The 22129-nt window shown below is 42.0% G+C and overlaps 1 protein-coding gene across 5 annotated transcripts in view; it reads left to right on the plus strand.

Annotated features, from left to right (window-relative positions):
• Nucleotides 1-22129, plus strand: part of LOC122542343 (SUN domain-containing protein 2) — a 126931-nt gene that overhangs the window by 50511 nt on the left and 54291 nt on the right. For 4 of the 5 annotated variants that reach the window (XM_087978407.1, XM_043680018.2, XM_087978408.1 and 1 more), the window contains 4 exons: nucleotides 48-109; nucleotides 1781-1914; nucleotides 4545-4793; nucleotides 5952-6029. In XM_087978407.1, the coding sequence (XP_087834533.1) occupies nucleotides 48-109; nucleotides 1781-1914; nucleotides 4545-4793; nucleotides 5952-6029 (523 nt within the window). The remainder of the gene's footprint in view (nucleotides 1-47; nucleotides 110-1780; nucleotides 1915-4544; nucleotides 4794-5951; nucleotides 6030-22129) is intronic. The other variant, XM_043680021.2, reaches the window with a different exon arrangement.

The raw sequence follows: 22129 nt of genomic DNA on the forward strand, positions 1-22129 counted from the left end.
ACTGATCACCAATCAGTTATTTCATGTTTATTTCATTCCCCATCCAGGTGTGTCCCCAGTGTGAAGAAATGGTTACTGTTGGGTCTGCTGGTTCTATTTGGCTTATTGGGTAAGAACTTGTTCCATTTAGCATCATCTACAACTGACCAGAATATTGCTATCAATTATATTGAATATCAAAATCTTTAATAGAACTAAAATTCAGTGAGAATTTATTTAAAGGCTGCCATGATCCTTGCATGTAGTAAGCAGAGAGCTGTCTAATGGGGTATATAGTAAGTAGGGATGTAAAATGGGCTGTATAGAGGCACAAAGGTGGAGCATTGGGTTCCATAGCAGAGAGGAATGAAGGGCTTTAGCCCGAAACATTGATTTTCCTGCTCCTCTGATGTTGCCTGACCTGCTGTGCTTTTCCAGCACCACTTTAATCTAGACTCTGATTTCCAGCATCTGCAGTCCTCGCTTTTTCCTTTTACATAGCAGAGAGGCGAGAGGCAATAGGCAACTGGGTATCGGAAAGAATGTAAAGAAATGGGGCCCTTTCGCTGGAAAAGGGAAAACTGTCGGGTGATCTGATAGTGACCTTTTAAAATTAGGAAATTATTTGAATGTAGAATATTTTTGAGGATGAATGAGAGAAGATGTTACCACTTGTTGGAGAGAGAGAAAACTGTTTTATTGCATGTTTTGGGGTTTCACTGTTTTTAAGTATCTGAAAGTCATGCTGCTATTGCTCATGGAAGTTTCTTCCAGAAACTTTATTTACAGCTTGATCTATCCACACATTCTCATACATTAGATTAGAGTTAACCCCATCACCCTACAAAAACTAGTTGCCTTAAATATAGGGTCGCTGCTAATGGATCCAATCTGGAATTTTGAAGAACTGTTTTTATTTGAAGTGGTTAGTGTTTGGAACGTAAACCATGAAGTGGTGAGGTAAATAGTGTGCCTGGAATTTGGGGAATATGGATAAATGCTTAAGGGTGAAATAAGTAGAATGTTGGTGACTTTAGGTGTTGGTGATTCAGAGAAAGTTTGTGGACAGTAACACTGACGCGATTCTGTTGAACTGAATGTGTTATATGTTCTATGTAAATCTTCAAAAAATGAGAAATAGGTGGAAAATGTAATACATGCTAACATTGGGAGTTTAGGCTATGAATGGGTGAAGGTGGGCAGTGGTGTGTGTATAAGTGCACAGAACTGGGGGCCTATTGAGGATAGGGTTTGGTGCTAAGCTATATAAAGGCTGGGACAGGGCATGAGCTATGCATGTAAATGGTAAGGAAGGGGCACTGGGATGCAAAAGCCAGAAGATATGCTATTATGATAAAAAGAGGCTTGTGGGAGGAGCACTGGCATAAAAGGTTGGGGCTGGGATACATAAAGGCTAAGAAAAGAGACACTGGTCCATGTATATTGTGTAACAGTGTGATTATTGATGTACAGAAAGGGTAGAATTTGCAGCACTGGATACATAGAGGGTAGCTTACATAGAAAGTAAGCACTGAGCTATGTAAAGGGAAGAAAGAGAACTGGGGTACATACACAGAATAGGAGAAGGGATGTTGGAATGTATAGGCTGGCATTTGGGTCACTGGTGTATGCATGTGGAGGATGGGGAATGGGGTGTTGGGTTACATAGGATTGCAGGGTTCAGGACGAAGAGTTGTGAGGAGCCAATTCAATGCATTCTGATACTGAATATTCTAGTCAGTAATGGTTAGCCATCTCACCTGCTTTGGTCATCTAAGTCAAAATTTTCATTGTTTTGCAGGTGTTTGGCTTTTAGTATCATTCAGAATGGCACGGCCACGAGCTGAGATGACAGGTAAAATGGAAAGAGAAGCTTCAAAATGGTCAGTTTGGCCAGAGAAGCTGGGAGGTCCCACATTGGATCTATCTTTACAGGTGAGGGGGAGCAGCATGAACATTCACTGGGCACCTCCCATTCCATCTGGTCCAAGTTAGTGCCCTCCTTGGGATGTTTTTACTTCCACTCTCCTTGCCTATGTCCATCTGTCTTCCCCATGTATGCACATGTCTTCTAACTGATGTGGTGTAACAGTTTTGGCTACAAGTTCAAATGCTCCAATCCAGAGTATGTCCATCCCTGAAGTATAAAATAGTCATCCCAATAAAGCTAGTAGGGAGTTTCCAACAGATTGAAATCTAGGCGAGCCTTCGAACCAATGACTATCCAGCAAAGACCTGCGCTTACTGAAACTCGTGCCCTACTGGCATTCTGAAGACTGTTTCAATCACACCATGTCCTTCCTCCAAACTCATAATCCTATTTGAAACTGAAATAAATCCACAGGGCCAGATATTTGTCACCAAGTCACCCTTTATTTGCATATGAACAGATATCAACTTTAGTACTGCTTCATTCAGTTAGCTGCCACAGTGTCAGCATCTTTGATCCACCCCTTTTTTTATTTATACCAGCCAGGGCTCCCTGATTGGACCAGATTAACAGCCCCAACCAGGGAACTCCTCTTCTGTGATGTCCAGCTGGCTGACCTCATTACAAACACTACAAAAACCAGCCTAGATCCTTACCACAAGAATAAAAGTAGTTACATCCTAGTCAAACTAAATTTCATGCAGGGGCATCATTTGGTGTCTCATGAGATGCCTACATCCTCACTGGCCTACTACTTGCAGTGAAAGTGGAGAAGGAAATTGACTGGAGGGAGTGGGCAAATTGGTTTGGTTGCACTTTCAGAAGTTGCATCAAATTGCATTGAGTCTGGAGCACAGAGGCAGATCGATCAGCTCAACTGGTCTATTCCGGTGTTAATGTTGCACCTTGGCCTCCTTCCATCTGCTTTGATCTATTCCAATCAACGTTTCCTTCTTTTTCTCCCTCATGGTGCTTCTGTAGCTTCCCCTTAAATATGTCTGTACTATTTGCCTAAATGACTGCTAAAACGTTCTAGATTCTAATTGACGTATGGTAATTGATGTCCGAGTTCCTTTATTGGGTTTATTCATGGTAATTTTATATTTTTGGTGTTCCCACACAAGTGGAAACATTGTTTACTACATCTGCCTCATCAAAGAATTTAATTACAAAGGCAAAATTCTGTATCCTGTAAATTATTTTAAAGAACTCAAGCACCCATCACCTTTTCGCTAATGAGTTACGATCCTATACTCGAGCCTCCTATTCACACTACACTAACATCCTCATCCCCTTTGGTTTCTGACTCCTTGCCCTGATCTTGCAACAACAAAAAACAGACAAAAGCAACCCTTCAATGCTCAAGTTCTTAGTGCTGAGCAAAGGATCTTGGAAACAGAGTTTGATCATCCACTGTGTAGCAGCTCGAGGAGCTGAACACAATACAGGATGATATTATGAAACTAACTCCTCCACCTCTTTCCCAACAAATCTTTCCCGACAGATAATGTTAGATAGCAGGCCATTCTCAAACTGTTCTTGGATCAGGATCCAGCTTCAAATAACGAGGAGAAATACTGACATTGTGTACAACAAAGCTTTCAATCCTGGTCAGCATACGCACTGTCTTGGGCAAATAGAATGACTTGCTTTAGGAAGATTGAGCAGAATAAAACTGAATGCACCCTCTTATCACCCCTACCTGCTCTAGATGTTAGTAATTAAGATACAGACTATTCCAGAATCTTAACACCAAGAGTCATAAATACAGAAGAGACTCTTCAACCTAAGGAAGATTTACAATAATACCATTTTCCTGCACTAGGCCCTCTTCATTTTTACTGTATAACAAAGATTTAAATCAACATAGATTAAAACATTACTTAATTGACAACTAATATACCAAACTACAGAAAAGGTACTTCATCATTATCTAATACGACCTTTATGACCCTTTAGCATGTTACACGATATTCTCAGTTGATACATGTACTTGCAGATTGAAGTCCAAACACCTTGCAACTTTTCCAGAAGATACCCTTCCCCTTGTCCCATCACAGTGAGTTTTCTTTGTTTGGAAGTATCACTGCATTTAGCCTTCATGTTTACTCTGAGAACTCCCTGTTTCTTAAATCTTCAAAGTTGTACCTGTTTCTTCTTCTTTTCTCTGAACAGAACATTGAATCTCTCAAACATTCTGCTGTATCAACAATAGCTACACTTTTTCTTTCCACTCACCAGCATCTCTCTCTGTTCTGGTCTCTAGGTGTGTGCAGAAGGACCAGCTCCAGCCCTTTCTGTGTAAATATCAAAACTGGTTGTTGATTTCAAAGGTTTTGGTCTGGTCTGGTCCTCAGTCCCCATATCTCTAAGGCAGAATTTAGAATGATTTCATCAGAAATTTGAGACCGTTTAAATGTGACCGTGTTAAAATGGCCTGCATTTCTAACAACAGTGACCAATTGATCATGGCTGATCTGCTTTTAATTGTAACTCTACATTCTTGCATAACCCTGATAATCTTTCATCCCCTTGATACAATATATTCCTGATTTGAACCTTCCAGAGGAAAATATGAATTCAAAAATATGTAATTAAGCAATCTTCCAGCAGAGAACTTTCTTTTCATGTTTAGCTTGATTTGCAGTCTCGTGTGCAGAAAATGGAGCAGCAGTTGACCCAGCTGGCTTCTGAGTTTCATGCTCGCTCGCAACAAGATAGTGAACCCAGTGAGCAAATACCACCGGTAGCTGAAAGGGAAAATGCCCCAGTTGTACCTCAACTTACACGGGAGGAGGTGATCAAACTGCTCGAAGAGTTTGTCCATCAACAAAAACAAGTGGTGCAAGATGAGCAGTCGAATGATTCAATTTTGAGGATTCAGGTGAGTTTTAATTCCTGTCATCTTCAACACATCTTTGTTTGCAAAGCTCTGACTTCTGACATTAGTGTGTAGTGTTCACTGGGTTAGCAAGTGCTTCCCACTGCACTTTATCTCTATTCCTCACACCTTAAAAACATGATTGAAGTGTAAACTTAGCTGAGATTTATTCAGCCCAAAGTGATTATTAGTGGCATGAATACAGAAATTACAACCGTACAGCACAGGAACAGTCCCTTCAGCCCACCATATCTGTGCTGAGCCAGATGCAACTCTAAACTAATTCCCATCTGCCTGCACATGGTCAAAGTTAAAAATCACATGACACTAAGTTATAATCCAACAAGCTTTTGGAGCGCTGCTCCTTCATCAGGTAGCTAGTGGAATAGGATCATAAGACACAGAATTTATAGCAAAAGATCAAAGTGTCATACACTGACACTGGGTGGACCCTTTGGGGGGATGATGTGGACTTGATGGGCCGATGGCCTGCTTCCACACCTTTGGGATTCTATGATTCAAGGAGCTATGGAATTGGACCCCAAGATTCCTCTGTGTCTCAGTGCTCTTAAGGGTCCAGCCATTTACACAATACCTTCCTCTTGCATTTGACCTCCCAAAATTCATCAGCACTTTTCGAATTAAAGTCCATCTGCCAATTCTCCACTCACTTTCCAGCTGATCTATATCCCACTGTATACTTGATAATCTTCCTCAAAATCCACAACTCCACCAGTTTTCATGTCTTCATCAAGCTTGCTAATCAGACCACCAATATTTTCATCCGAATAATTTATATATATATTGCACTGTTAGACACTAGTCACAGAATTCCAGTCAGAAAACTATCCCTCCATAATTACCCTCTGCCAAGCCAATTTTGTATGCATCTTGCCAACTCACCATGCGATTTGATCTTCAAGACCAGCGATACCATGACACACCCTGTCAAATGCTTTAGTCAAGTCCATTGCACAATATCTGCTGTCCTACCCTCATCAATCATGCGCATGTATGGTCATGTTCAAAACATGAGTACTTTGAGCCTCTAATATATTGTGCATGTTGCCTAGCTCACTCCATTGATAAATATTCTGGAAAGGATTTCATTTGTACAAGAAAAAAAATTTGATGTAATGTGTTGTCTTTGTCTTCCCCTAGAATGATATAGCCACTATCCGGCAACAGCAAGATATGCGAATGGAGCAGCTACTGCTAAAGGTTAATAGCCAAACTGAGGTGAGTTTTTTGTAATTCTGTATAGAGGTCTGTCAGTGACGATGAAGTTAATTGAATAGTTGGTCAGCAATGGTTAAGATGTGTTTTGAAGAAGCTTTATGTTTGCTATTGCTTGGGAGGCTTTGAGCTTTGAAGATTTGTGGAGGAATTTATTTCAGGTTTGGTAGGCATACCTGGAATGGTTCCTAGAAAAGGAGGTCATTGAATGTTCATTATGGACATGGAGATTTATTTTTGACAAAACCTCCCTGAAATCCTTGGTCTGGTGATAGCAGCTTGCTTTGCTGTAGACCCTGCTGTAGCTGGTTTCAAATAATCACTGGTTTGGAGATGTTCTTGCATTTCATAATTTATTTGGATAGAAACCTGTTAAAACAATTGAGTTGGAGGGAAGACCACAAAGAGCAGGCTGATTTGGAGGGAAGCTTGCTTGAAGCAATTCGTGATATAAAGTGCAGGGCTTGCAATGGAATACCCAATGGACTCTGTCTTTGTGATTTTTGAAAATAATCCAATTACTTGTTTTTAAACAACAGATTTTAGAGGCAACTATACATGACTAGTGGCTTGACCACATCCCAGAAACAGATTCTGAAACATCCTTTAGTTTATCTTTTTGCCTTCAAGAACAACCCATTGGCCAAAGTGCTTTTTTCCCTTCCTTTTTCAGAAAGCCAATCCCTGCACGAAAACTTCTACTTTCCTAAAGCATGTGTGTTTGTCTGCCTATTTATAGGGATAGTCATTTATACTTCATTGTTGTTTACTCTGTTAAACAATTATTGCATCTTTGCTGAATAAGTTTTTTGGTTTGATAACTAAACCCATAATATGTTTATTAAGAAACTTGTTTAATCTGGTTTTAAATATGATATTTTATCCTATATTGTCACCCATGGAGTAGTGAGATGATTGTACACTCCTTCAACCTTACTCATAATGTAAAGTGGGTGGTTTACAATGGAATACCCAATGGGTTCATCACTTAATTGGAAGGGGGATGCTAGCATTTGGAAACAGGAAGTACACCAAGTTTCTAGTGCATTATTATGTCAAAATGGCTTTGGTAGTTGCTAAGAATTTTTTGGAGGTTTAAGATTGATTCCTTAATGATTTGAAAAGAAAAACAAGGTTAGCCTAATTGATTTTTGTTGAAACATTTTTTAGATTTACTATATTTCCTTGCCAATTTTAAAAGTAAGATTAAGAGCACTTAAAAGGAATGAAAAAGAAAGGGAGAGAACAATTCAGACCATTGGAAAAAAAGGAATACCAGCTTGAAAGACTGGACCCAAAGAAAATGCCTGAGAATGTGATGGAAGCAGTTTCATTTGAGGTATTAGGGGAGGTGGGGGGGGATCTGGAAGCAGATTTGACAACTTGTATAGAATTTGAGAAGATAAATTAAATACTTTTTGACCACTGATTTTAAAGGTAGAGAATTTAAAAATTCACTCCCTCCATTAGAATTAACTCTCATAGAAATATAGAAGGTTGAAACAGCAAGGCAGGTAGCGAAAATGGCTAATGATTTAAAAAGCTAATTGACAAATTCAAACTTTTTTCCCCTATTACTCCAAAAGCCTGAGAAGGGTGGAGGTAAAATGGAGGCAAGTAGATGAGAAAATATAGCTGAAAAAGCCAGACAGCAAACTGCTGAGGGTGGGAGTGATCTCCAGGGTCTCTTCCTTGTCACAAGTTGGGGCATCTGCCTCTCAGCACAAAGAACAGATTCCAGCTCTGGGTAACTGTCTGTCTGTGTGGAGTTTGCATGTTCTCCCTGAGTCTGTGTAGGTTCCTGATTGATGTTCCTTGTTCCTCTCTCAGTCCAAAAATGTGCAGATGAGGTGGATTGGCCATGCTGTATTTCCCTGTAGTGTCTAAGGATATGCAGACTGAGTAGATTAGACATGGGAAATGTGGGATCTGGGTGGGTTGCTTTTTGGAAGGTAGGCCTAATGGCCTCTATCAGCACTGAAGGGTTTTATTGATTCTATTCTATGATCTTTGAACGGATTGCTGGAAGTTGGGATTGATCAGGGTACACATCAGTTCAGAGAAAGGAGCCATGTCAGAGTACAAACAGCTGTGAAGCCAAGTAGAAACACTTGTGTGTGCAGGAAAGTAAACTTCTCAAAACTCAGTAAACTAGGTTCCAGAGAGTTACATAAAACAAAAAATTGAGGAGCTAGAAGTCCTAGTCATGCAGTATGGAAAAAGACCTATCAGTCCAACCCGTCCATGCTAATCAGGTTTCCTAAACTGAACTAGTCCCATTTGCCTGCATTTAGCCCATATCACTCTAAACCTTTCCTATGTATTTGTTCAAATATTGTTACCACTTCCTCAGGCAGTTCATTCCACACATGAACTACCCTCTGAAAAGGTTGCCCCTCATGACCTTTTAAATCTTTCTCCTCCCACCTTAAAAATATGCCTTCAAGATTGAACTCCCTTACCTTGGGGAAAAGACCTTTTGCTGTTCACCTTTTCTATGCCCCTCATGATTTTATAAACTCCTATAAGATCACCCTTCAATCTCCTATGCTCCAGGGGAAGAAAGTCCCAGCCCATCCAACCTCTCCTTACAGCTCAAACCTTCCAGTCCCTTTTGATTTTTTTTTAATGCTCTCCAATTTTAATAATATCCTTTCCATAGGAGGGCAACCAGAACTGTACACAGTACTCCAAAAGTGGCCTTGCCAACATCCTGTACAGCCACAACATTACGTGCTGACAGTTCAATGATTGCTAAATCAATTTATCTTGCAAGTAGCTGAGACATAGATGACGATAATTTATTTTTACTGCATCCAGAACTAAATAAAACACCACAAAAGCATCTCACTGTGGTAATCTATGATGACATGAGAGCAGATAGTTGAAGGTTTGGTCAAAAGATTTTCAGGAGAACCTTCAAGAAGAAATGAGAGGCAGGGTGGTTTAGGAAGAGAGGTCCAGGGGTTAGGCAGCTGAAGGAGTGGCCACCAATGTTGGGGTGATTTAAAATCAGGATGTTCAGACGGTCGGAGTTAGAGGAGTGCCTTTTGTCATGTGGTTTTATATCACATACAGGCATTTAGGTTCAAGACCGATTGGTCGAGAAGGTGACGCCAAGGACTATCTTCAGGCTTGGGTTTCTTTTAGAACACCATTCATTATCTATCGTGACTAATTACTCCAATACATACTATTCAGAGACAAACCAGGCTCTAATTTTGTTATTACTTTATTCAAAGGCTACTCCATAAACTCTACTGCCTACTACTTGTTGTTCTGCTCCATATGCTTCTTTACATGTATGTCTAACATTCACATGGTTAGATTTCACCCTTCTGTCTCCCTCCCCATGCATTAAGCTGAAGACGTTTATCTTAACTCCACCCCTATGGTGTTATTTATGCCCAGTGAATAGCAACTCTATTACATCATCACCATGCTGCTCCAGGGTCATAAAGTTCTTACACAGCGGATTGAAAACATCTTGAGGCTGTGGGCTAACTGTGATTGCAGAGTTGAGGTTGTAGAGGGATTTGAACATCTTGAAACAAAGCTTTGCTAAGCCTAGGGTCAATCAGCTAGCATGGGATATTGGTAATGGGATGAGACTTGATGTGAGCAAGCACATCAAGTTTATGGAAGATACTCATACCTTTGTCACTTTCAGACTTGACTGAGGGATTCAACAGGAGGTGGACAATGTTTTGGAGGTGGAATTAGAGGTTTTAATAATGGTTGAATATATGACACCCAGATTGTGGCAAGTCTGATTCCAAATGTTGCCAGTTAGAAGCCTGCACTCCATTGGCAGTCTGTTGGACTTGCTGATTCCAGGTTAGGATGGTGGTCAGATTCTTTTAAATATTCTCACGGTCTCTAAGGTAACACTGAATTTAGACAGTGACTCCAACTGCGAAATAAAAACAAATTACTGGAGAAACTCAGCAAGTCTGTTGTATTTGTAGGCAAAAGTGAGGACTGCAGTTGCTGGAAACCAAAGTTTAGATCCGAGTGGTGCTGGGAAAGCACAGCAGGTCAGGCAGCATCCGAGGATCAGGAAAATCGATGTTTCGGGCAAAAGCCCTTTATCAGGAATAGAGGCAGGAAGTCTCCAGGGTGGAGAGATAAATAGGGAGGGGGGGGGTGTGGGGCTGGGGAGAAGGTAGCAAAGAGTACAATAGGTGAATGGGGGTGATAGGTCAGAGGGGAGGGTAGAGCAGATAGGTGGGAAGGGAGATTGGCAGGTGGGGCAGGTCATGAGGATGGTGCTGAGTCGGAAGGTTAGAACTGGGGTAAGGTGGTGGGAAGGGGAAATGAGGAAACCGGTGAAGTCCACATTGATGCCCTGGGGTTGGTGTTCCGAGGCAGAAGATTAGGCGTTCTTCCTCCAGATGTCGGGTGGTGAGGGAGCGGCGGTGGAGGAGGCCCAGGACCTGCATGTCCTCAGCAGAGTGGGAGGGGGAGTTGAAATGTTGGGCCACGGGGTGGTGGGGTTGATTGGTGCGGGTGTCCCGGAGATGTTTTCTGAAGCGCTCTCCAATGTAGAAGAGACTGCATTGAACATAGAACATAGAAGAATACAGCGCAGTACAGGCCCTTGGGCCCTCGATGTTGCGCCGATCCAAGCCCACCTAAACTACACTAACCCACTATCCTCCATATACCTATCCAATGCCCTCTTAAATGCCCATAAAGAGGGAGAGTCCACCACTGTTACTGGCAGGGCATTCCATGAACTAACGACTCGCTGAGTGAAGAACCTACCCCTAACATCAGTCCTATATCTACCCCCCCTTAATTTAAAGCTATGCCCCCTTGTAATACCCGACTCAATACGCGGGAAAAGGTTCATACTGTCGACCCTATCTAACCCCCTAATCATCTTGTACACCTCAATCAAGTCACCCCTAAACCTTCTTTTCTCTAGTGAAAACAGCCCCAAGTGCCTCAGTCTTTCCTCATACGATTTTCCTTCCATACCAGGCAACATCCTGGTAAACCTCCTCTGCACCCGTTCCAATGCCTCCACATCCTTCCTATAGTATGGCGACCAAAACTGCACACAATATTCCAGATGCGGCCGTACCAGAGTCTTATACAACTGCATCATGACCTCAGGACTCCGGAACTCAATTCCTCTACCAATAAAAGCCAGTACGCCATATGCCTTCCTCACCGCACTATTTACCTGGGTGGCAACTTTCAGAGATCTGTGTACATGGACACCAAGATCCCTCTGCTCATCCACACTACCAAGTATCCGACCATTAGCCCAGTACCCCATCTTTTTGTTATTCTTCCCAAAGTGAATCACCTCGCACTTAGCTACATTGAATTCCATCTGCCACCTTTCTGCCCAGCTCTGCAGCTTCTCTATATCCTGCTGTAACCTGCCACATGCTTCCTCACTGTCAACAACTCCTCCGACTTTCGTGTCATCCGCAAACTTGCTCACCCAACCTTCTAACCCCTCTTCCAGGTCATTTATAAAAATGACAAACAGCAATGGTCCCAAAACAGATCCTTGCGGAACACCGCTAGTGACGGCACTCCATGAAGAAACTTTGCCATCAACTACTACCCTCTGTCTTCTTCCATCCAGCCAATTCCTAATCCAAACCTCCAACTCACCCTCAATGCCATATCTCCGTATTTTCTGCAGTAGCCTACCATGGGGAACCTTATCAAACGCCTTACTAAAATCCATATATACCACATCTACCGCTTTCCCCTCATCAACCTCCTTCGTCACCTTTTCAAAGAATTCAATAAGGTTTGTGAGGCACGACTTGCCCTTCACAAAACCATGCTGACTATCCTTGATCACATTATTCCTATCTAGATGTGCATAAATCCTATCCCTTACAATTCTCTCTAAGACTTTGCCCACAACAGAAGTGAGACTCACCGGCCTATAGTTACTAGGGCTATCCCTACTCCCCTTTTTGAACAAGGGAACCACATTTGCTATCCTCCAGTCTTCTGGGACTACTCCTGTAGACAAAGAGGACATAAAAATCAAGGCCAATGGCTCTGCAATCTCCTCCCTTGCTTCCCAGAGAATCCTAGGATAAATGCCATCAGGCCCAGGGGACTTATCTATTTTCACCTTTTCCAGGATTTCCAACACCTCTTCTCTACATACCTCAAAGCCATCCATTCTACTTATTTGTGCCTCAGTATTCTCATCGACAACAATGCCCTGTTCCTGAGTGAATACTGAAGAAAAGTATTCATTCAGTGTCTCCCCAATCTCTTCCGCCTCCACACGCAACTTCCCCCTACTATCCTTGACTGGACCTATTCCTACCCTAGTCATTCTTTTATTCCTAACATACCTATAGAAAGCCTTAGGGTTTTCCCTAATCCTATCTACTAAGGACCTTTCATGTCCCCTCCTTGCCGCTTTTAGCTCTCTCTTCAGGTCCTTCCTGGCTACCCTATAACTCTCAATCGCCCCAATTGAACCTTCACGTCTCATCTTGAGATAGGCCGCCCTCTTCCATTTAACAAGGGATTCCAATTCCTTATTAAACCACGGCTCCCTCGCACGACCCTTTCCTACCTGCCTGACAGGTACATAATTATCAAGGACACTCAATAGTTGCCCCTTGAACAAGTTCCACATATCATTTACACTGTTGCCTTGGAGTCTACTTTTCCAAGCCACACATCCTAAGTCATGCCTCACCGCATCATAATTTCCCTTACCCCAGCTATAATTCTTGCCCTGTAGTACACACTTATCCCTCTCCATCACAAGTGTAAAAATCACCGAATTATGGTCACTATCCCCAAAGTGCTCACCTACCTCTAATTCTAACACCTGGCCTGGTTCGTTACCCAGAACCAAATCCAGTATGGCCTCACCTCTTGTTGGCCTGTCTACATATTGTGTCAGGAAACTCTCCTGCACACATTGAACAAACACTGACCCATCTAACGAACTTGAGCTATAGCTTTCCCAATCAATATCAGGAAAGTTAAAGTCCCCCATAACAACCACCCTATTACTGTCACTCATCTCCTGAATCACCTTCCCAATCCTTTCTTCAATGATTCTAGGACTATTAGGAGGCCTGTAAAAGACTCCTAACAGGGTGACCTCACCTTTCCTATTCCTAACCTCAGCCCAAACTACCTCAGATGGCAAGTCCTCATCCATCGTCCTTTCCACCGCTGTAATACTATCTTTGACAAGCAATGCCACACCTCCCCCTCTTTTACCCCCACCTCTAAACCTACTAAAACATTTAAATCCCGGAACCTGCAACAGCCAATCCTGTCCCTGTTCTAGCCATGTCTCCGTAATAGCCACAACATCGAAGTCCCAGGTACCAACCAACGCTGCAAGTTCACCTACCTTATTTCGTATACTTCTTGCATTGAAGTATACACACTTCAAGCCACTTCCCTGTTTACAGGCACCCTCCTTGGAAATTGATGCCATGTTCCTCACCTCCCTACACTCCAGGCCCTGCACCCTGAAGCTACAATCTGGGTTCCCATGCCCCTGCCGAGTTAGTTTAAACCCCCCCCAAGAGCACTAGCAAACCTCCCCCCAAGGATACTGGTTCCCCTCAGGTTCAGGTGTAGACCATCCTGTTTATAGAGGTCCCACCGTCCCCAGAAAGAACCCCAGTTATCCAAAAACTGGAACCCCTCCCTCCTGCACCATCCCTGAAGCCACGCATTTAATTGTTCTCTCTCCCTATTCCTCAAATCTCTATCATTGGGAGCAACAGATACAATAAATGATATTGGTGGATGTGCAGGTGAAACTTTGATGGATGTGGAAGGCTCCTTTGGGGCCTTGGATGGAGGTGAGGGAGGAAGTATGGGCGCAGGTTTTGCAATTCCTGTGGTGGGCAGGGGAGGGTGCCAGGACTGGAGGGTGTGTTGTTGGGAGGCGTGGACCTGACCAGGTAGTCACGGAGGGAACAGTCCTTTCCGGAAAGGGGTGGGGAGGAAATTTATCCCTGGTGGTGGGGTCCAATTGGAGGTGGCGGGAATGTCAGCGGATGATGCAGTTAATGCGAACGTTGGTAGGGTGGAACGTGAGGACCGAGGGGGTTCTGTCCCTGTTACGGTTGAAGGGGTGGGGTTTGAGGGCGGAGGTGCGGGATGTGGATGAGATGCGTTGGAGGGCATCTTCAGCCACGTGAGAAGGGAAATTGCGATCTCTAAAGAAGGAGGTATTGTGTAGTATTTGTGGAGAGAGAAACAGGCAGTCCTGCAAATGGCGGCTCAGATGGTGATAGTCAAATATCATGGAGATATATTAAGGATGGCCCACAAAATTCCTACGGCATGTCATGTTGGAATCTGGAAGATTGAAATGTATATACATTAACATCTTTACTAACTAGGTTTTCATTAGACTCCGGTAAAGTTTTGTAAAACCTGCCATATATGCCAAGTTATGGGAAAGCTGCAACATGCAAATAAACTAATGCTTTTAACTCTTTCACCACATTTGAGGAACCATTTAGTAGAGTGTTGGTGGATTTTATGGGACTTTTACAGAAAGCAAAAGCAGGACACTTAAAAATCCTTACTATCATGGATATGGCAACTTGATATCCAGAGGCAACAATGTCTGTTCCGATAAAGGAAGAGAATTTAATACAGCGCTTCACTCAGTATGGATTTATCAATGGTGATTCACTCGGATCTAGGTTTCCTGTCTAGGACTTTTCAGAAAATTAGTAGTAATCTGGATATAGCCTCATTATAGTTTTAGTGTTGATTCCCCAAAAGGTGAGGATGGGGGTTAATGGTCATATTAATGAAATCGTGGATGTAAATCACATTCTACATCACAATTACCTGTAAATATATTTCCTCTAACTTTTGAATATTGATTTTTTTTCAATTTTGAACTAGTAGCATATAGGGATTTTCTGGGTACCTGAATGATTTAGAGTCATAGAGTCATACAGCATGGAAACAGATCCTTTAGTCCAATCGGTCATAGAGTCATAGAGATGTACAGCATGGAAACCGACCCTTCGGTCCAACCCATCCATGTCGACCAGATATCCCAACCCAATCTAGTCCCACCTGCCAGCACCCACCCCATATCCCTCCAAACCCTTCCTATTCATATATACCCATTCAAATGCCTCTTAAATGTTGCAATTGTACCAGCCTCCACCACTTCCTCTGGCAGCTCATTCCATACACGTCCCACATTCTGGGTAATCCAAGATAGAGGATGGGAAAGACTTCTGGCTTTAATAACTGCTCCTTTTGAGGTACTTTAGGTGTTGGAGGTGATTTCCTCGAATTCCAGGAGCAGCAATTCCTGTTTTATATGCTGTTGCATTGTTTTGGAACTTTGGGGGAAAAAAAAGTCAAAACAACAGCAGTTTTAAAAGGGAGAAGAACAGACAAAGGAAGCACATGGTGAGGTCAGTGCAGGAGAGAGAGAGACAAAGAAACTGACACCACAGTGGACCTGCACAATTACTGCCTTTGCTGTTTGAATTCATGTATGGTCCATGCTGACCATAATCCCAAACTAAACTAGTCCCATCTGTCCGCCCTTGGCTTGTATCCCTCCAAACAATTTTTATTCGTGTACTTATCTGAATATCTTTTAAACATAATTGTACCTGCATCCATCGCTACTTCTAGAAGTTTGTTACAAAAATGACCCTCTGTGTTTTAAAAAAGAAAATCCCTTAAGTCTTTAAGTCTTTTTCTCTCCTTAAAAATATGCCCCAAGTCTTTAATTAATTATTAGCTTATAAATATTTTTGTCGGCATGGTGAGTTATAGTAACAGGTGGAGAGAATGAGCCCTCAAGATATAATGAGTTTTTCTTTACTTTCGGTGAGTTTTAGGGGGCAAAGTACACATTAGGCTTTCCGATGGAAGATTATGGACTTTTTTCAATTTCGGGAAAGCATCTATTGTGTAGAGAGAATCTTTTTAGTTTTGGTTTGTTTGGACAGTGCTACAGGGCTTTTAGCTGAACGTGGCTGTGTGAAGCAGTTGCTCTTGGAGAAGGGGAAACGATAGTTCACATTTGTTTAAAAATAATGACTTGCAGTTTTAGCTATTTGGAATATTCTATACAGCCCAGTCATCATGCTACTAGAAGGATATGGAGGCTTTGGAGAGACTACAGAAACTGGTTACCAGGATGTTGCTTAGTTTGGGGGGGGTTGGGGGTGGGAGGGTGGGGAGAGGTGATATTAGCTTTGAGGAGAGATTGGACAAATTGGTTTGTTTTCATTTGAATGTTGAAGGATGAGGGCTGACCTGATAGAAGTTTACAAAATTATCAGAGGCATGAATAGTTGGAGTCTTTTTTCCCAGGCTAGAAATGTGAATTTCTAGGGAACATAAGTTTAGGGTAAAAGGGGATAATCTTAAAAGAGATGCTAGAGGCAAGATTTTTTTGCATAGAAGATTGTAAATATCTGAATATTGTCAGATACAATAGCAACATTTTAAGAGGTGTCTTGACAGGTATATGAATAGGCTGGGAATAGAGGGATATGGACCATGTAGATACAAGAGGCTTTTAGGTTAGAAAGGCATCATGTATTGGCACAATCTTCGTGGGCCAAATGGCCTGTTCCTGTGCTGAACTGCTTTGTTTTTGGTTTGATTTAAGGTATTTATTGATAGTTAAAGGCCATAAGTGTTTGGATAAAACCCTGAACAGGTTATTTAAAGCTGAGAATATTTCAGCTCGGTTATATGAAGGCTCCAGGAAGAGGCTATTAGGTTCTCTACACTGGAAGTTGAAATAACTGTTAAAGTAAAGCAAAGGAGGTGATAGAGAAGGAAATTCTCTCTCTGGTGTGAGTACTGTGAAGGTGTGTTTTTCAGATAAAAATTTTTACTGTGTATTTTGAAATCTCTTGGCTTACTCTATTTTCTATTGCTTTGTTTGCGCAATAAACTCCAGCTTTCTCAAAAAGCAAAACTGCAGTATAGCATACTTATAATTCAGTGAGAGACCACCTTGTTAAAATAAAAAGACAAAATATCATTTATCAAACCAGATTTCAGTCAGGTTTTGATCTTGTCCAGTAATAACATGACCTGGCATTCAGAACTCAAGGTAATTGGGAAATGAAGCATGTTTTTTTATTGTGAAGTGGAAACAGGGTTTAACTAATTTATTGGAATTCTTGAAATAGCATTTGAATTTGAATCAGTTGTTGTCCCGTATTCAATATTAACTACAGTGAGAAGTGTGTAGCGGTGCCATTCACATTAACCTAATAAAGATCACTTAAAGTCCAACTTTTCCTTCTCCGCTGTTACATAACCCACCGGGACTTCACCAGCCCATGTCACATGGAAGCAAGAGTGCTGCTCTGGGCTGCACCAGCCCGAGCCATTCTGCCGCTGTCAGAGTCCCACTCTGGGCCACTCGGTTCACCATGCACTATATTTGGGTGTCCAAAAGTTATTTTATAAGTTTCCACCTAAAATGTTATTGCACCAAATCATAGGGAGCATGATTGTTATATTGGCTAGCTGGCAGAAAGCAGAGTATGTATAAATTGGTTCTTAGAATATTAGAATGTTGCAGCGCAGTACAGGCCCTTTGGCCCTTGATGTTGTGCCATCCTGTGAAATTAATCTGATGCCCATCTAACCTACACCATTCCATTATTATCCATATGTATGTCTAATGCCTGTTTAAATGCTCTTAACGTCAGCGAGCCTACTACTGCTGCAGACAGGCCATTCCACACCCCTACTACCCTCTGAGTAAAGAAACTACTCTTCATATCTGCCCTAAATCTATCACCCCTCAATTTAAAACTGTTCCTTTGTGTTGGCTTTCACCTTCTGAGGAAAAAGGCTCTGTGTCCACCCTATCTAACCCTCTGGTTATCTCATAAAATCTTTTCCACTTTGGCAGGATATGACCAGTGAGGTCTTTCAGAAGTCTGTGCTGAAGTCTACTCTTTTTTTTCTAATTAATATGAGGCTTAGCTGAGAGGATTGAAAGCATGGTGGGTAAATTTGCAGATATTACCATAGGGAACATTTATAAAGATAGGTATGTTGTGAAGAAGACACGATGACCGAAGGTTGTCTTTCTGTGCTATAAATTAAACGGTTAAACAGAAGGAAGTTACTAATAAGTGTAGATTAATTGAGTGAGTGGGTAAATATCTCACAAATGGAATACATTATGGAGTTATCCACTTTGAATAAAAGCAGACTACTTTTTAAATGACGATCTCAACTGAAGAATTCCAAGATGCCAAGAGTTCTAGGCTTTCTAGTGCATAAATCTCAAATTTTTAGCATGCAGGAACAAGTGATTAAGAAGGCTAATATAATGTTATTCAATTATTATGAGGGGTATAGAACATCAAAGCAAGAATGTGGATGTTACGTTTCAGTTATACAAGACAATGGTGAGACCACATTTCAAATACTGCTCAGTTTTGGTCATCTTATTTAAAGAAGGATGTTGGAGGCAGTACTGAGAAAGTTTACTGGAGTGACAGTTGGAATTAATGATTGTCTTATGAAGAACAATTTGACAGGCTGACCTGTTTTCACCAGGGTTTAGAAGCACAAGAGATAACTTGATCAAAGTTTGGGGGGGCTTGAATACAAGAGTAAGGATGGACAGCTGAGAATAAGACTCTGGTTAAATTACATTTGGAATGTTGTCAGCAGTTTTGGGCCACATATCTAAGGAAGCATGTGCTGGCATTGGATAAGGTCTACAGGAGGTTTACAAGAAAGGTCCTGGAGATGAAAAGCTTATCAAATGAGGAACAGTTGAAAATCTGGGTCTGTATTCAATGGAGTTTAGATGAATGGGGGAATCTCCATTGAATCTTACAGAAAACTGAGGGGCCTGGATAGGATGGACGTGGAGAAGATGTTTCCACTAGTAGGAGAGATTAGGACCCAAGGCACCGCCTCAGAGTAAAGGTACAATCCTTCAGAATGGAGATGAGGAAAAGTTTATTCAGCCAGAGAATTGTGGATCTTTGGAACTCATTGCCACAGAAGGCTATTGAGGCCAAGATAGTTGTGTTTAAAGCAGAGAAAGCTAGTTTCTTGACTAGTAAGGGATCAAGGGTTACACAGAGAAGGTTGAGCAACCTATATTAGCTATGATCAATTATGCTCCTGTACCTTATGGCCTTAGCAAGTTGGATGTGGAAAAGATGTTTCCTCCAGAACTATGGATACTTGTTTTAAAATTAGGGGCATTTTTGTTAACAGATGAGGGAATTTTTTCCTACTCTAAGGGTTTGGGGTTTTGGAGCTAAGCATGATTTTAAAAAAAATATATACTTTAAAGACAGAGGTAGATCCTTGGGTAAGGGCAACTTAGAATATCAGGGGTTAATGGGAATGTGAAATATCGAATGGATCAGCTCTTTCTTGAAGAGCTAAATAGCCCTCTTCTACTAATTCATATATTCACATATTCAGCATTCTATCCAGAAGCTTTAGGAAAGTACCAGAAAATCTTCAAAACCATAATGAGGGCATACTGTTGTGGTCAAAGGAATATAACTTATTTTTGCTGCACAGGATTCACCTGGCTCAGTGGCACAGTGGTTATCACTGCTGCCTCACAGCACTAGGGATCTGGCTTTGATTCTAATCTCGGGTGATTATGTGTGGAGTTTGCACCTTCTCCCCGTGTCTGTGTGGGTTTCCTCCATCAATCCGAAGTTGTGCAGGTTAGGTGAATTGGCTGTGCTAAATCGCCCATTGTATTCAGCAATGTGTAGGTTAGGTGCATTAGTCAAAGGTAAATGTAGGGTAATGGGGTAGGGGAATAGGTCTAGGTGGGATACTGTTTGGATGGTCGGTGTAGACTTGTTGGACCAAATGACCTGTTTCCAAACTGTAGGGATACTGTGATTGTATGATATAAAGGTTTTAGTCTTTTTGAATTGGTTTATGGCCATGAAATCAGGGAAAGGTTTTGTGTATGAAAGATGAGTTATCATGCTGGACTGTATCTATATTTTGAGAGAAGTTCATGGGAAGCAGCACCTTTTGAGCATTACAAATGACGGTGAAGCATTGGCCGACAAGCAAAAACCCAAGTATTTCAACCAGAGAGCTGAGTGATATGAAAGTCACCATAGTCCAGGAGAACCATAGGGCTTTATTAGGGAGACACAACTGGTGATGAGTTTAACCTGAGGATCACCACATTTTGGGCAACTTTGGGAGGGTGTGATTTTCCTGAGCCTTTAGCCAGTACAGGAATTGAACCCATACTGTTGGCTTCATTCTGCATCGCAAGCTAGCCATCTAGCTAACTGATCCCCAGTGGGTGTTAGTTATCCTGCCTTTACAAGATGAACCATTTCATTCAGTGGTCAAAATAAGATTGGTAAAGTTAGTCACCCAATTGACACCTCAATGGTTAGGAAAAGAATCAACTGTGTCAGTGTTGAAGCATTATTTCTGTCAGGAGGGTGAGCAAGTGATGAAAGCAATCGTGATAATAAGGACTAGACCATTCTCAAATTGAACCGTTTATTGTTTGATTTGCTAGCAGTAAACTGTTAGTTTGGTTAGAGGCCATGCTTTTGTATTTAGAGGCTACTCATTGAATGTAAGAAGTTGAAGGGGCAAATTGGGGTGTACAGGTTTATATAATAGCTTATTTATCACCTCAGTCCAAAGAAAAACACTCCAGTGAATACAGAAATGTGACTGTGGACAAAACATTGAAATTTTTTTCAAAGTATTATTTCATTTATCCACTTAACTTTTGATATTTAACAGCTAAAGATTGTCAAGTTTTCTGGACATTACAAAAGTGGTTTCTTTAAAAGAGGTAAATGAAAGTTCATTGTGGACATTTGTGGTGTAAAATTATGTCCCAATACATGTGTGAATCATTATGCAACACATGTATTGGGCCAAGCAGTGGAATGTGGTGAAAGGGTTAAAATTGTGTCCCAATACATGTGTGAATCTAACCGAAAATGGAAGGTGTCGCTTGGTCCCGTGTGAATCTTGTTATACACCTTCCCGTGTGAATAACCAGAATGGAATGTGTTTTTTAGCCTTGCTCTGCTCTAACCGAAAATGGAAGGTGTCGCTTAGTCCCGTGTGAATCTTGTTATACACCTTCCCGTGTGAATCTTCTTATCTGTATGTAACCAGAATGGAATGTGTTTTTTAGCCTTGCTCTGCTGTTCACATGAATGTTTATATCTGGAAAAGGGTATATCAGCTGGAGAAGTCTCCAGTTCGGTAGAGTCTGCTCCGGGGTTACGTTTAACCGCCGAGCGTGGGTTGTTGGCAACCGCTCTACGAGAACTGACGGCTCCCAGTTTTGGTAACATGTAGAGTGAGTATAAGCCAGACCCGTTGTAAGTACGAGACTGGTTGTGGGGACACTGCGGGGAATAAAACACTTATATTCTAGCAGACTCGCCTCTTGGCTGTTTGTTCTGTGTCAGACTACTTTCCTGCGAGCCTGGTCCTTGACCTTGAGAATTTTTTAAAACATTTTGGCGTAGCCGGCAGGATCAATCGCAATTGAGGAAAGATTTTGATACAGAACAATGTTTTGGAAAAAGGCTAAGAAACCAGAGGAACAAACTGTGGAGGTCCTGACCGTCCCGGGATGGCATGGGCCGTGGCATGGCGTGGCAGTTTGTTTGAGAAATGGTGGGGGGCGACCGGAGGACTGGGAGGCCGAGGGCGTAGGAACCCCAGGGTCGCTGCTGTCCACCCTTGAGAGGATCCCAGTCCTGCCGAAGAACCCATTGCCTGGGGTACAGCGGAGGATGTGGGCCTGTGCGGCGGCTTGTAGACAACAGTCAGACAAGCGCCAAAAAGCTGAAGCAGAATTAGCCCTCCTGAAACATGAGCAGGGACTCAGTTCGGGAGATGCCTCTATGTTGAGGCAGGAAATTATGAAGTTAAAAGCTGAATTGACAGCATTAACTGAACTAGCAGGACGAACTATTATGTATTTGTCTGCTAAGAAACGGAAAGAGAAAAGGAAGGTCCCTCGAACCCCGGACCCGGTACAAGTACGGGCGTTTGTAGCCCAGTTAAATAACGGGGATCGGTGGGATATCGATCATTGGGATGGGAACATTTGGGGAGATTTAGAT

The sequence above is a fragment of the Chiloscyllium plagiosum genome, unplaced genomic scaffold (assembly GCF_037043375.1).
Source record: "Chiloscyllium plagiosum isolate Xiang-an unplaced genomic scaffold, Cpla_swu_hap1 HiC_scaffold_33, whole genome shotgun sequence".
NCBI lineage: Eukaryota > Metazoa > Chordata > Chondrichthyes > Orectolobiformes > Hemiscylliidae > Chiloscyllium > Chiloscyllium plagiosum.